The sequence below is a fragment of the Phascolarctos cinereus genome, unplaced genomic scaffold, assembly GCF_003287225.1.
Source record: "Phascolarctos cinereus isolate Bilbo 61053 unplaced genomic scaffold, phaCin_HiC Scaffold_5;HRSCAF=322, whole genome shotgun sequence".
Taxonomy (NCBI): domain Eukaryota; kingdom Metazoa; phylum Chordata; class Mammalia; order Diprotodontia; family Phascolarctidae; genus Phascolarctos; species Phascolarctos cinereus.
The window spans coordinates 139,968,879-139,982,272 of record NW_027555958.1 but is presented as its reverse complement, the minus strand read 5'-3'; the positions used below and the strand labels follow the sequence as shown (position 1 = coordinate 139,982,272).

The 13,394-nt window shown below is 34.3% G+C and overlaps 1 protein-coding gene across 1 annotated transcript in view; it reads right to left on the bottom strand.

Moving 5' to 3' along the window:
* Positions 1 to 295: 295 nt before the first annotated feature.
* MAN1A1 (mannosidase alpha class 1A member 1) overlaps positions 296 to 13,394 on the bottom strand; it is a 173,135-nt gene continuing 160,036 nt past the window's right edge. The window contains exons 12-13 of the mRNA XM_020971639.2: positions 11,006 to 11,121; positions 296 to 3,911 (exon numbers count right to left, since the gene is read on the bottom strand). Of these exons, the coding sequence (XP_020827298.1) occupies positions 3,785 to 3,911; positions 11,006 to 11,121 (243 nt within the window). The 3' untranslated portion in view covers positions 296 to 3,784. The remainder of the gene's footprint in view (positions 3,912 to 11,005; positions 11,122 to 13,394) is intronic.

Here is a 13,394-nt window from a genome sequence, read left to right as displayed (position 1 = left end):
AGAAAATTTAAATAAAGCATCTAGAATTATATAGATATAAATAATATAAATGTAAAGAATGAATGTTGCATAGAAAAATTCAAAGAAACAATAATCATATCAAAGACAAAGACAGCAATGAGGCAATATAAGAGAAAGTGGCCACAGTATGGAAATCACTACCACTGAATGGCTTAATTTGATTTAACTGATTACAGTTTACTGATTGCAAGTATAGATATACGCTTAGAAACAAACAAAAATCTGTTAAGAGCTGCTTACTTAAAAGTAGGAAAAATGATAACAAATGAAAAGATATATTAAAAGACTTTATTCACCATAGAGAAATTTTACAAATATAGCTCTTAAAAAGTATGTCTTGATCTATTATGTATTTCATATCATTAGAGATTTATATAAATTTGGAAAAAGACTAAATGGATTTATATACAAATCAAAACACAGTTGATGCATAGAAATGGGTAACACATGATGAAATCATCACAGACATCATTGGGTATTGTAGATTTGCCAGACAACAGATAAATGCAATATTAATTTCACAAATTGTATCCATTTCATGACAACAAAATTTGGGTGCTGTTTAAATTATTCTTTCAAAATGTCAACATATGTAAACTTAACTGCATTGGTATGCTGAAGAGGAAAGAAAGGCAATGTCTACATAAAGATCTGAGTCATTTAAAACTTTCAAAACTAAGAATTACCAGCTAAGTTTCAATAACATGTATTAATCCCTTATCATGTATACATTTTTGGTGTTTGGGGATTTCTTTTAAAAACCCAAGTTCTAGAATTTACAAAAGGTTAACCTTGCCATCGGCAGAGCAATATGTGTTACAATCTTCTTGTCTACTTACACCAGGATACAAAAGGTATATTATAGTGCAGTTTTTACATACAACCTGAATTTAAAACACTATCTGCTGCAGAAATATATATCTGCTTTGTGCTCTTTCAAATCAAAACTTGAAATCAAGAAAATACATTTATTTAATTTCCTCATTCTATGGAAACTAACATGAAAATTAGAATCTGAACACATAAGGCCCAATTTCAGCAACAGTCCTGCCTATATTATCTTAAAGGCTTGGGAGAAAAAAAGAAAATACATGCATTATCTCTTACCTTCACTTTCTTTTTTTTTTTTTGACTTTTGTTTTTTTACCTCCACTTTCCATAATAAATTATATGTGTATTTACTTCATTAAAAGAGTTAAAATTTTACCTAGAAGTTATTCCAGATTTAAGAAACACATTATTATACAAATAATAATTTATTGATGTATTTTCTATCTGATCCATAAGTAGAAGATATAAAAAGATAGTAGACTACATAAAGATGATTCAGATAAAGGAGGTCTTTGGAAACATTTAATATTAAACATTAATTGAATCCATTAAGTCTAATTAGACCTGAGAAAATGAGTGGCTTTATTCATTTTCTTTTAAAGCACATGGCTTTGTCCTGGTATATTTGACAAGTCTGAATTGAAAATTTAGCTGTCTAAAAACTGATGGTTCTTTAGTGTATGTAGATATTATCATATTGACCATTTCACTGATGAACACAAAACAATATGGTACTAAAAGAGATGGTGAAACCAAAACTATTTTCCTTTTTCTAGAAAAAAGTGCCCTCAATTCAAAAATTCATTTTTTTCTTTTAAGAATCATATTATCAATGAAATTATATCACAGTGTGATTTGAAGAATGAAATGGAAAGGGTAAAAAATTGTCCCCTTCTTCAAAGAGGGCTCTTTGTTCCAGGTAAGAACACAGTTGGAAAAATCCATGTCCTGGGAAATCTGTTTCTTCTGAATGACACATATAAATTTTAATTTCTATGGACCAACAACATCTAAGAGAACTCAATCGGATTCATTTTATGGAACATCATATAAAGTAAGCTCTGTTATCTGTCCTTCAGTAAGATCTAAATTAGGATTTTGCCCATTGCCAAGATGAAAAATGATATTTTTCATGAGGTACTTTCTGAATCATGAAAGGTTAATTATTATCATTATTAAAGTCTATTTTTACTTTATTCTAATTGAAAATTGATCTAATCATGTTAATTTGGTTAAGTTCTCTAACTAAATGTTTATTGTATTATTACCAATTCAAATAATTGATCAACCAAAATATCCTATTGCTTAACCAGGGCAGATAACAGTTGTTACTGTAAAGGATTCTATTTTTTTTTAAATAGTGTGTGTGTGCACACAAACACATGATTGCACATATTTGTTGACCTGGCAGAAATTACTGCAGATCAAAGAAATACATTACCGCCTCAGGGTCATAGCTATACATTAATATTCCAATCATATACCTACATATGTATATCGATATAGAACATCTATTGTTATTACTATCTATCTTGTTTAAATTTGAGAGAAGGGCTGGCTGATATCATGTACTTTAGTTCCCCAAAGGAAAAGAATACAGCCAGCTTGTTTGGGAGTTCTGGAGTTCATTGGGAGACTGAATAGAGTAAAACAGAAAGAAAATATGGACATGGTTTTTAGCACAGATATACATTGCTTCAGTAAATTGGGACCTATATGTTGAGATGTTTGAAATACTATATTATGAAGGGTTTGGCTCCTTTGGAGCTGCTTGTTTGGATTTTCTGTCAGTTGACCAGGAATAAATATTAGAATGAGGATCTTCTTTAATGATGCTGAAACCCAACACTCACATTATCTACATTAAAATAATTTACTACTTTTGAATGGAGCTTCGTTCATAATCTGGAGTAAATGGAATATTTTGCAAAAAAATACAATCACAGAGATTAATTGCAAAGAAATCAACAATAAAAAGTCACATGAAATACTTGTTCTATTTTTAAAATGACCGTATTTCTTCATATAGCCATCAAAAGCAAAAACTAATAGTTTTCTATTTCTATTCCCTTTTAAAAAGAATAATTCAGTTATAGCAGACTTTTGCAAAATCATTTATTTTGCTCACACTAAGCTGTCCTTATAATGCATACTATGATATATTGGAAAACAGAAGAAATGATCCAGGTGGCAACAAATACAGTACATTTAAAACAAAATTTGAGGAAAATTCACAAATTAAAAACACTAATGCAATTGAGTTACAGTAAAATCTACTGCAACTCTAAGGAAAATTAGGTCAACATGGGATGATAATAGCTTTGTTGATTTTTATTTAGATTATAATGTGAGTGAAGTATTTTAAAAGGTATTCTACCAAATAATGATAGACCTACATCAGAGGCTGTCACAGTTACACGATTCATCTTGGGTGAACAGACAAACTAGATTAACATGAAATTGGAAAGAAAAAAAAAGCTGTTTTAATAATTAATTTATATGGCTTTTTGCAACATGGCAAAATATTACAGCTTAAAGCAGACATTATCTCCTCATAGAGGAGGAAAAATTTTTGCAGTCAAATTAAAATTATAGTAAACAGGTCACCTTAAACCTTAAGACCCACTTATTCAGCTTGGCAAAAGTGACTCAACAGCCTCATAAATTCTAAAGATGGCAAATTTCTTTTTTTTCCTTCTTTTTGAGTGGCTCAATTGGCTAGATGAACTGAAGACATGATAAAGAATTTAAGTCCAATTACAAATATTTCCTACTAAACATAATGGACTGCAAAACAATTTGTTTAGAACTCAGAAGAACCACACCAATTATAATAAAAGTTTGCAATGTGCCTGGAATAAAAGAAAGGGCACTCTCAAGGCGTGTAGGGAAATTAAAGGAATGCAGCAAAACAATGTGTTCAGAATCTTTTTTATTTGTGATTTTCTTCCACCTCCTGATTATTCTTGCGGAGAACTGGTAGAAGATGAGCCTCAGTGTTAAAAATCCAATGTTCCAGTGGAAGGAGATCATCATCAGAAAACAGCAAATAGAGATATCTGGTAAGAGAAACCCAGTTGTATTGGAACTGCATTAGACGGTTCACATCATGTAGTAAATAGAGCAAATCAATTAATTAATAAGCCTTTTTACAGACTTCTGATGAGCCAGGCACTGTGCTAGATATTGGATATAAGGACAAAAATGGAATAGTGCCTGCCCTCAAAGAGTTTGCATTCTATTGAGGGCAAAAAAAATGTTCATATACAAGTAAATACAAAATAAAGACAAAAAAGCAGATATTGAATCAATTGCACTGTTATTTCTCATTGCCCTACAAGATCCCGGAAAAAATTAGAAGAAATAACTAATTAAAGTGACATAAAAATTAAAGCTATCGCCAACATTTTGTATTCATGATGTAAGGAAATAATGTTCATGTAAGTGGATTAAAAAAAGTGTAAAGTTAGAGTACTAAGCAATTTCTATAAAAGACTAATCATTGCAAAACTCCCAAAATATAAACCTTTTCTGCAAATAACCAAAAACTATCCAAAAATCCCAATTCCTTAAACCCATGTGGTTTCTGACTATCATGCTCACATAAATAAAATTTGATCATATAAGGAAATTTTAGTGCCATGTTTAATTTTCTACGCTCAATAACTTCAGATAATTGGATAAAACCTTTCTAGGAATTACAGTATCCCATTCACATTTTCCATACATTAAAAAAATGAGTGGACTATGACAGAGATCAAAAAAAAATTAAGGTATAAATTTCATTTTTCTTTAAAATGTTGTGTTTGGCATTATACCAAACTACCAAAAATTTATTGTAAAGAACTAGAAAAAGTCATCTAGAAGAACAAAAGGTCAAGAATATTAAGGAATCAATGGAAAAAAAAATTTGAAGGAAGATGGTCTAGCAGTACCAGATCTCAAATTGTATTGCAAAGCGGTAATCATCAAAACAACCTGGTACTGGCTAAGAAATGCAGTGTTGAATCAATAGAATAGATAAGGTACACAATACACAGTAATAAGTGACCATAGTAACCTAATATTTGATAAATGCAAAGATTCAAGTTTTTAGAATAAGAACTTACTATTTGACAAAAATTGCTGGGGAAACTAGAAAGCAGCTTGGCAGAAACTAGGTACATCTCACACCACATACTAAGATAAGGTCAAAATGGGTACATGATTTAGACAAATGGTGAGTAAATTAGGGGAACATGGGATATTTTACCTGTCAGATCTATGGATAAGGAAAGAACTTATGACCAAACATGAGACTGAAAGCATTATGGAATATAAGAAGATAATTTTGATTACATTAAATTAGAAAGTATTTGCACAAATAAAGCAATGTGGCCAAGATTAGAAGGAAAGCAGAACATTGGGAAAATTTTTTTACAGCAAGTTTCTCTGACAAAGGCCTCATTTCTCTAATATATAGCAAACTGAGTCAAATTTATAAGAATACAAGTTATTCTCCAATTGATAAATGATCAGAGGATATGAACAGGCAGTTTTCAGAAGAAAAAACAAAGTTATCTGTAGGCATATGAAAAAATGCTCTAAATCACTACTAGTTAGAGAAATGCATATTAAAACAGCTGTGTGGTACCACCTCACACCTATCAGATTGGGTAATGTGAGAAAAAAGGAAAATGACAAGTGTTAGTAGGGATATGAGAAAAAAAAGGGACACAAATGCACTGCTGTGGAGTTGTGAACTGATCCAACCATTTAAGGGCAATTTGGAAGTATGCCCAAAGGGATATAAAACTATGCATACTGTTTGACCCAGTAATACTACTACTAGATTTGTATCCCAAAGAGATTTTGGGGAATGGCTGAACAAGTTATTGTGATGGAATACTATTGTACTATAAGAAATGATGAGCAGGATAGTTTCAGAAAAGCCTGGGAAAACTTATATGAACTGATGCAAAGTGAAATGAGAAGAACCTGGAGAGCATTGTACACAGTAACAGCAATATTGTACAATAATCAGCTGTGAATAACAGCTATTTTTAGCAATACAAGGATCCAGGACAATATTGAAAGACTTAGGATGAAAAATGATATCCACCTCCACAGAAGAACTGATGGAGTCTGAATGTTACACTTTAAAATTTTTTAATCTATTTTCCTTTGCAACAAGGCTAATATGCAAATAGGGCAGCTAGGTGGCACAGTGGATAGAGTGTAGAACCTAGAGTCAGGTAGACTCATCTTCCTGAATTCACATCTGGCATTAGACAATAGCTGTGTGACCTTGGGCGAGTCACTTAACCCTGTTTGCCTCTGTTTCCTTATCTGTCAAATGAGCTGGAGAAGGAAATGGCAAGCCACTCCAATTATCTTTGCCAAGAAAACCCCAGATGGGGTCATGAAGTGTCAGACCCCACTGAAAAATGACTCAACAAAGACAATAATATGGAAAAATGTTTTGCATGACTGCACGTGTATAATCTATAACAAATTGCTTGCCTTTTCAAGGAGGGGTTAGGGGAGGCAGGGAGAAAGAGAATTTGGGACTTGAAACTTGGCTTGGTACTTTCCCCTCTGAAGACTGAAGAAATTTATCCAAAATGTTAATAATTAATTTTTCCCTGTTTTCCTCAGATTGAGAAGATTCATAATCAATCACTGACTTACACAACCCAAATGAATCAAAGTGAAATTTTCATTTATCATTAACGGAATCTAAAATGTTATTTTTTGATTTTAATAATTCCATTTTGTTAACAAGGGCTTTGGTATCTCTAAATTGTTGCTGGAATGGTTATACTACTTGTGATAAAATTTCCAGAAATCTAGTAGTTTTTTTAAAAACACATCAAGAAAGAAATATCACCTTCTAGGGAATTCACAAGCACTAGCTCATCCTAAGGAGGTGTCCAAAAAATAAATGGGTATGTTGCTCACACCTTGCCTTTCTGTCAGATTTCTTCATCTTTTCTTGGGTGTTAGGGCTGATTAAGTGAGGAAGGAAGAGCCCCCTACTCTACTCTTAGGTTTCTTGCACAGACTTTTGAATTCTGCATGTCCCTTTCTTGGTTCCATGACTTGTAGCATAGCATCTCTCTCTCTCCCAGGGAGCCAGAGATGACAGCAGGACTTTGATTAATGACTAGATTTATTTGTCTCGCTGCAAAATAGGGTTACTGGCATTTCAAATACTGTTGGTTGTAGTGAATGATTAAAGGACTACAAGACTTAAAATAAGATAGACTCCCAAATCAAAGGGCAAGATGAAAAAAATGAACATTGCTCTCTGGTAAAAAACCATTATCTTGCAATCTCCAGAGAGCACGCCTCATCAACCTGGGGCAGAAGTGTCCTGATTGGTAATAAGTGAGTACAAGCTTAGCTAACATACCAGATCTAACCAGTCCTACCTAGATCATGCCTCATACCCTGTCCAGATAACACACCAAAAAATCTGGGACTAGTTGGGGCATTTTTGCCATTTTTTATCCTGTTTTGTACATATAGCTATCTTCCCTTTCCTTTTCAGCAACTTTCCGCTTCTTGTTTTGGGAACTGTAATCAAATCAATGCTACCATTGCTACAGCAAAGGATTTGACCATCAAATGCCTTATGGGTCCATTCAATATCCCTGTGATTTCTCAGACCAAAACTCCCTTTTTTGGCCACTATTTCCCTATATGTATCTTTACGTTATCTCTTCTTATTAGAATGTGAACTCCTTGAGGTCAGGGACTGTCTCATCTTTGTATTTGTGGCCCTAGCACCCAGTAAGGGGTCTGGCAAATAGCAGGCATTTAATAAATGTTTTTTAATTGATTGATTCTTTCATTCATTCTTGGGACAAACACAAACATGGATTCCCCTACCTACACTTCCCAGTAATTTAAGTCTCTTAGACAAGAACCCATAGGAATCCCACACAATTTGTACAAGATATAAGAACAGCAGAGTATACTAATACTGCCATGGGCTGGTATCACAATCTTAAATACTTGATCCAACTTCAGATTATCATTCCTGAAGAACACTTAAATAACTCTCCTATGCATTTTGAATAAGCAGAACTATGCAACTGGTATAATAATTACCAGAGTCAGCATGATTCTGACATTGTTCCTTATATGCTTAACTCCAATCATTATCCTGTGGTGGAAATCCATGGCAGTTGACTGTAGGCTACAAGCCAACATTTTCCTTGTCCTTATGTACTGGTTGTGAGATGCTGTTTCTTTGCATTTTTGGTATAATTTCCTACTCCCAAATAAATAACAATTTTCCTGTTGGGAAAAGGATGTGCCAACTGGATTGCATAAGTATTCTGGTCTGCTTATCAAGTTAAATTTTTCTTATTTGTTTGGTAAGTTGAAATCAGTTCAGTAGAGTGTAATCATTCCTCAGCCAAATGATAGACTGTGTAGTGACTCCACCAAGACATATATAGCAATTTTAAGAGGACTCACTTAAAATAGCCACCTGCCTTAGCTCAGCTTTATTATAGAAGTTTATCTGGCATAGCTTTCATTACTTTTTATTGGCTAATTTTTGAGAACAGTTTGGCTCATGTGTGTTTGTATATATGGGCATGTTGTTCTAAACCACTGAAAAGGTTTAATGTGGCTATTCTGGATGGAATTTATCATATTCTGCAGGTCTATAATCCTCCTTGACTTTATCTAGATACTGGAAAGCTAAATTACCCTTTGTTGGATTATTAATTACCAGGTTTCACCAACTAGCCAACTTTGGACTGCGTGTGCTATGGGGCACTGGGCTACACATTCAAGATAATGATGACTAGATCTTAACTCCAACTTGCTCCAATTCCCTTTAAGCATTTATTGTTGACTATGTGCAAAAGCACTGGGAATACATGAATGCAAATAAGAAATGGTCCCTGACCCCAATAAGCTTATAATTCAGCAAATAATTAGGGTAGATACACAAATAAATATGTTAAGTATGTGATAAATGCTATAAGGGACTGGAGAATAGATATGTTATGTAGGACCTGGGGAGTCTCATAAAGGAGGCATCACTTGCATTGAATCATAAAGAGAAGAGTACATGCCATGCCTCAGGGATAGTCTGAGTAAAGCCAAAGAGGCAGGAAATCTGAGTGCATGACAGGAAATGGCATAAGATAATGCTAGAAAGGATGCTTTGAATAAGTTAATGAGTCTGGATGATATTTAACAGTACATTTTTTCAGAACATGGGAATGACAAAATCAGAGCTGTGTATTAGGAAGATTCTTCTGACGCTAGTTTGGAGGATAGATATTGTAGAAAGGGCAGCCCTTGAGAAGGCTAATACAATAGCACAGCTGAGAAATAATGAAGATTTAAAATAAAGCATAGGCATTAGAAACAGAAAGAATGTGAAAGATATTCAGAGTTTAGAACTGAGGGAACTTTGAACAAAACTGAAGTTGAATATAGGTGCTGAGGAGAGGGAAGAGATTATTAAAAACCAAATAAAAAATATTTAAGTAGCCACTGCATACAGAGCACTGTGGCAGCACAAAGTTTAAGTGATGCTAAAGACTCTGCCCTCAAAGAGCTAACAATCTAATATAAGAAAATGGCAATACAAATATTATGAGTATGGGTGATTGGGATAATGCTGATATATTTGGCAGAAACAGGGAAGCTAAGGAGAAGGAAGCTATTTAGAGAAAGATGATTAATTCTGATTTGGACACAGTGAATCTGAGGTGCCAGTAGAACTTCTAGTGTAAGATATCTAAAAGCAGATGAAAACTCAAGTTTGGAGCTCAAGGGAAGATCCTGAGGATAGAAATCTTGTTTTTTATCATTTGCATAGTGATGAGATCTAGAACCATGCAAGCAGATGAGATTGAAAAAGGAAGAGTACACTTATACAGAGGAGAGCAGAGGACAGACTCCTTGGGGGAAGGGGGTTTGATTCTGGCATTTGAGAGTCATAAAGAGAAAGAAGAGTCAGTAAAGAAGACAGAAGGAACAGCTAGCTGATCGCTAGCAAAAATAGAGTGTACAAGAATCAAGGAGGATGAGGACTTCTGAGATCAAAGGATATCATGAAGTTGATAATCAAGTCATTAAGGATTGGGATGAGGAAGAACCATATCACAAAATAATTGATGAATACTGATAGTGTGCCTTGGAGATCAGGATATGACAGTGACAAAATTGGGTAGTATACTTAGATGGCAAGAACACAATTGAGAAGGTTTTTGAGTGGCAGAATAAATTCTATGAGGAACTAAAAGCATATCCACTCTTCCTAGTCTATTAAGTTGGGGAGAGTGACAGGATAAATAGTTATTGTAATGTGTTATTTTAACTTGAATTGTGGGAGATGCTATGTTCCCAAAGAAAGACCGTGTTTCAGTTTTAATGTGATATGGTTGGAGTGACAGAAGAAAATATGAAGGATGTCAGGGTAAATTTTTTAACTATCCTAGAATGGGTCTTCTAAAGGGCATAGTGGACAAGGAGAGCAGGAGAATAGATACAGGGGAATCAAGACCAGAGAAGGGTAAAGCTTAGCTGGAGAGAGTTAGGAGAACAGGAAAAAGTGGCAGAGGAGTTAAGTAATATTTATAGCTATGGTGGTAATTTTGGATGGCAGGAATTTATTTAGAGAAACAGGAGTCTGGGAGGTAGGTTGGAGGGATAGGTTAGAGAAACGGGATAAGTAACAACTAGAATTAATTAATGAATGTTTCCAGAATTAATGAACTCAGATTCCAAACAGAACAGTGGCAAGACATAATATACATGTAGCAGTTTCTATGTAGATTAGGGTTTCCTGGTGAATTCCCTGGAGCCTATATCAAAAGTAATGGGTTGGTAAGGAGGAAAGAATGGGCAGAGAAGCTGTAATATTAACCACTATAAACTGGATTCCCCAACTGATTCACACTCCAGATAAAACTGTCAACACATTACATCTTTTAATAGGAATACAGAATTTTCTAAAAATCAATTTAAATTCATTTTGTTAAGTTTAAAATAGTAGCCTTTGCCATTAATAAGAAAGCCATACTATTGCAATCATACCATGCTTTACCTTTCTTAATGATAAATAAGTATCTATAAAGATGACTTGTCAAGCTAACTTATATTTACAAATTATATTAACTTTGGAATGTATTTTACTTACTTCAGAGTCTCTGCCAAGAAGAAACTCTGCTGCACATCATCATAACTCTCTTGCTTTAGATAAACGTCCCTGAGGCCAGAATAGCCTCCATCTACCCGGCAGTGTTTTTCCAGTGCCTACATTTGAAAGAGAAAAAAAAATCACTCACATTTAAGCAAATGAACCTTCATTAATTTTTATTATTAGCTTCCCAGATCCAAATCTAATTACAATTCAAGTGGAATGAGAATCTCTTATCACCAAGTTTTCAATAAGAATTTAAAAACGCAAACCAAAAAAAGCTAAGCAGCTTTAGAAGTCTAGCTCAAAATGTGACAATGTGTCTCATCCTATGTAAGAAGTGTACTTAGGGATTGGCCTACAAATTGAAGGAACATTCTCAGGATGGCATTTCTCAGGATTAAAACCACTATCATTAAGCTGTGTGGATTCATTTTCACTATATCTAGGTATGTAGGACATAGATTTCTTACACAAATAAAAGATACCAAACAATAAAAATTCTGGTTCTGTAGACTTACATGCTTAGGGGGAGTGAGTGTAGTATAGTGGTAGAAAGACTGCTGCAATAGAATTCAGAAGGCATAAGTTAAAACTCTACCTTTGCTACTTGTAGTGTGGTTTTATTGCTGCTATTGTTACTATTGCTTATTCTATGTTCTCAAAGAGGACCAATGATATTGTCAGGGTGATGTCTTCACTTGTGTGTGAATTGGATTAGAATAGGAGCTGTGAAAAGTCATTAGCCTCACTCTCTCCTCCAGTCAAAATCAAAATTCAGGGGCAAGACAAATGTCAAGACAAGTCGTGATGGCCCAGGATGCAATAAGTGACCTTGGCCTTTTTAAATTAAGGTCTTTTTTTTTTTTCAGGAGGCAACACCCATTCAATGACTAAAGTCCAGGTAAGAATTGAGACCAAAGATGGCCCAACTTACCGTCACAAAAATATCAATCTGGGAGGGGAAGATCCTCAGAGTTTCTGACCAGGACAGAAAATAATTGCTATTTATACTCATTCTAAGCCATCAAAACCTAAACAATGAGCCACAGAGGCTTGGGGCTGGAAATGTTATTGGCCATTCAATAAAAGTCAGAGAGATTTGGGTTTAAAGGTTAGTCAAGTAGCTCCATTTGAAACACAACAGGCTTTTATTAAAGCCTCTTTGTTCAGAGCTATATTTCAAGAAACCATAAAATGAAAACTGCACAGGACAAAAAGTAAATTGTCCAAGTTTTGAAAACCTTAAAGCACTGTATAAGTTACTATTAAGTCAACTAAACCTCAGTTTCTCCACATATAAAGTGATTATAATACTTGAGCTATCTACCTCATAGGAATGCTGTGAGAAAAGTGATTTGTACGACTAAAAGAGCTATATAAGAGAAGAGATTACTGTTAGTCCCAGTTTGATTTTTCTTCCACATCAACAAGTCAGATAACCCCACTGGGCTTCAGTTTCCACCTTTGGAAAATAAGGAGATTATATAATCTCTTCTCTCCAAGTTCCAAAATTTCATGTGTGTGTGTGTGTGTGTGTGTGTGTGTGTATACACACACCCATTTCTCTCTATACAGTTCCTTTGTTTTGGAATTGCTCACTCTATTATAAAGCTCCTAATTTGTGACAATGCCTTAATCATTGCCAATCTTGACTATGAAACTCTGCTCATCTACATAGGCCAGTCAACAGTATGGAAGCAGAAAGGTAATTGTAAATGAGAGATGAAAAGTTTGATCTTTATAGACATAAAGAATCCAGAGTCCCACAAATATCTAAACTAGCTGGATCCATTAGATGAACTTATAAAAACTTATAACACTGCCAATCATAAACAGGAAAAGCTGACTGACAAATAACTAGAACACCTCACACCAATAAACAGAAGTGCCATTTGCAAAAAGTAATAACTTTTCTAATACTTAATTTTAGGGATGTGAACTGGAATTGCGATTTCCCAATTGAGAGAATTTTCTGCCAATTTAGGCTGATATTTTTTTCTCTCAAAATATAGTCTTACAGAAGTGCACAGATCACTGAGAGATTAAGGAACTTGCCCAGAGTCACATCAGCAGAGTCAGGAGTTGAACCCAGGTCTTGTTGGCTTTGAGGCTAAGTAGAGAGTCCACCATCCCACTCCACTTCTCAATTTAATTTAAGGATTAATTATTTTCTAGTTCCTCTTTTCTCTGAGATAATCTGCAGATGGAATCTACAATATTAATAACAGCCAGCATTTATATAGCATTTACTGTGTGCCAGCACTGTGCTAAGTGCTCTATAATTATTATCTCATGATCCTCACAATAACCCTGGGAAGTAGGTGATAAGATTATTCCTATTTTGCAGATGAGGAAGCTGAGACAAGCAGAGGTTAATAAGGATTGC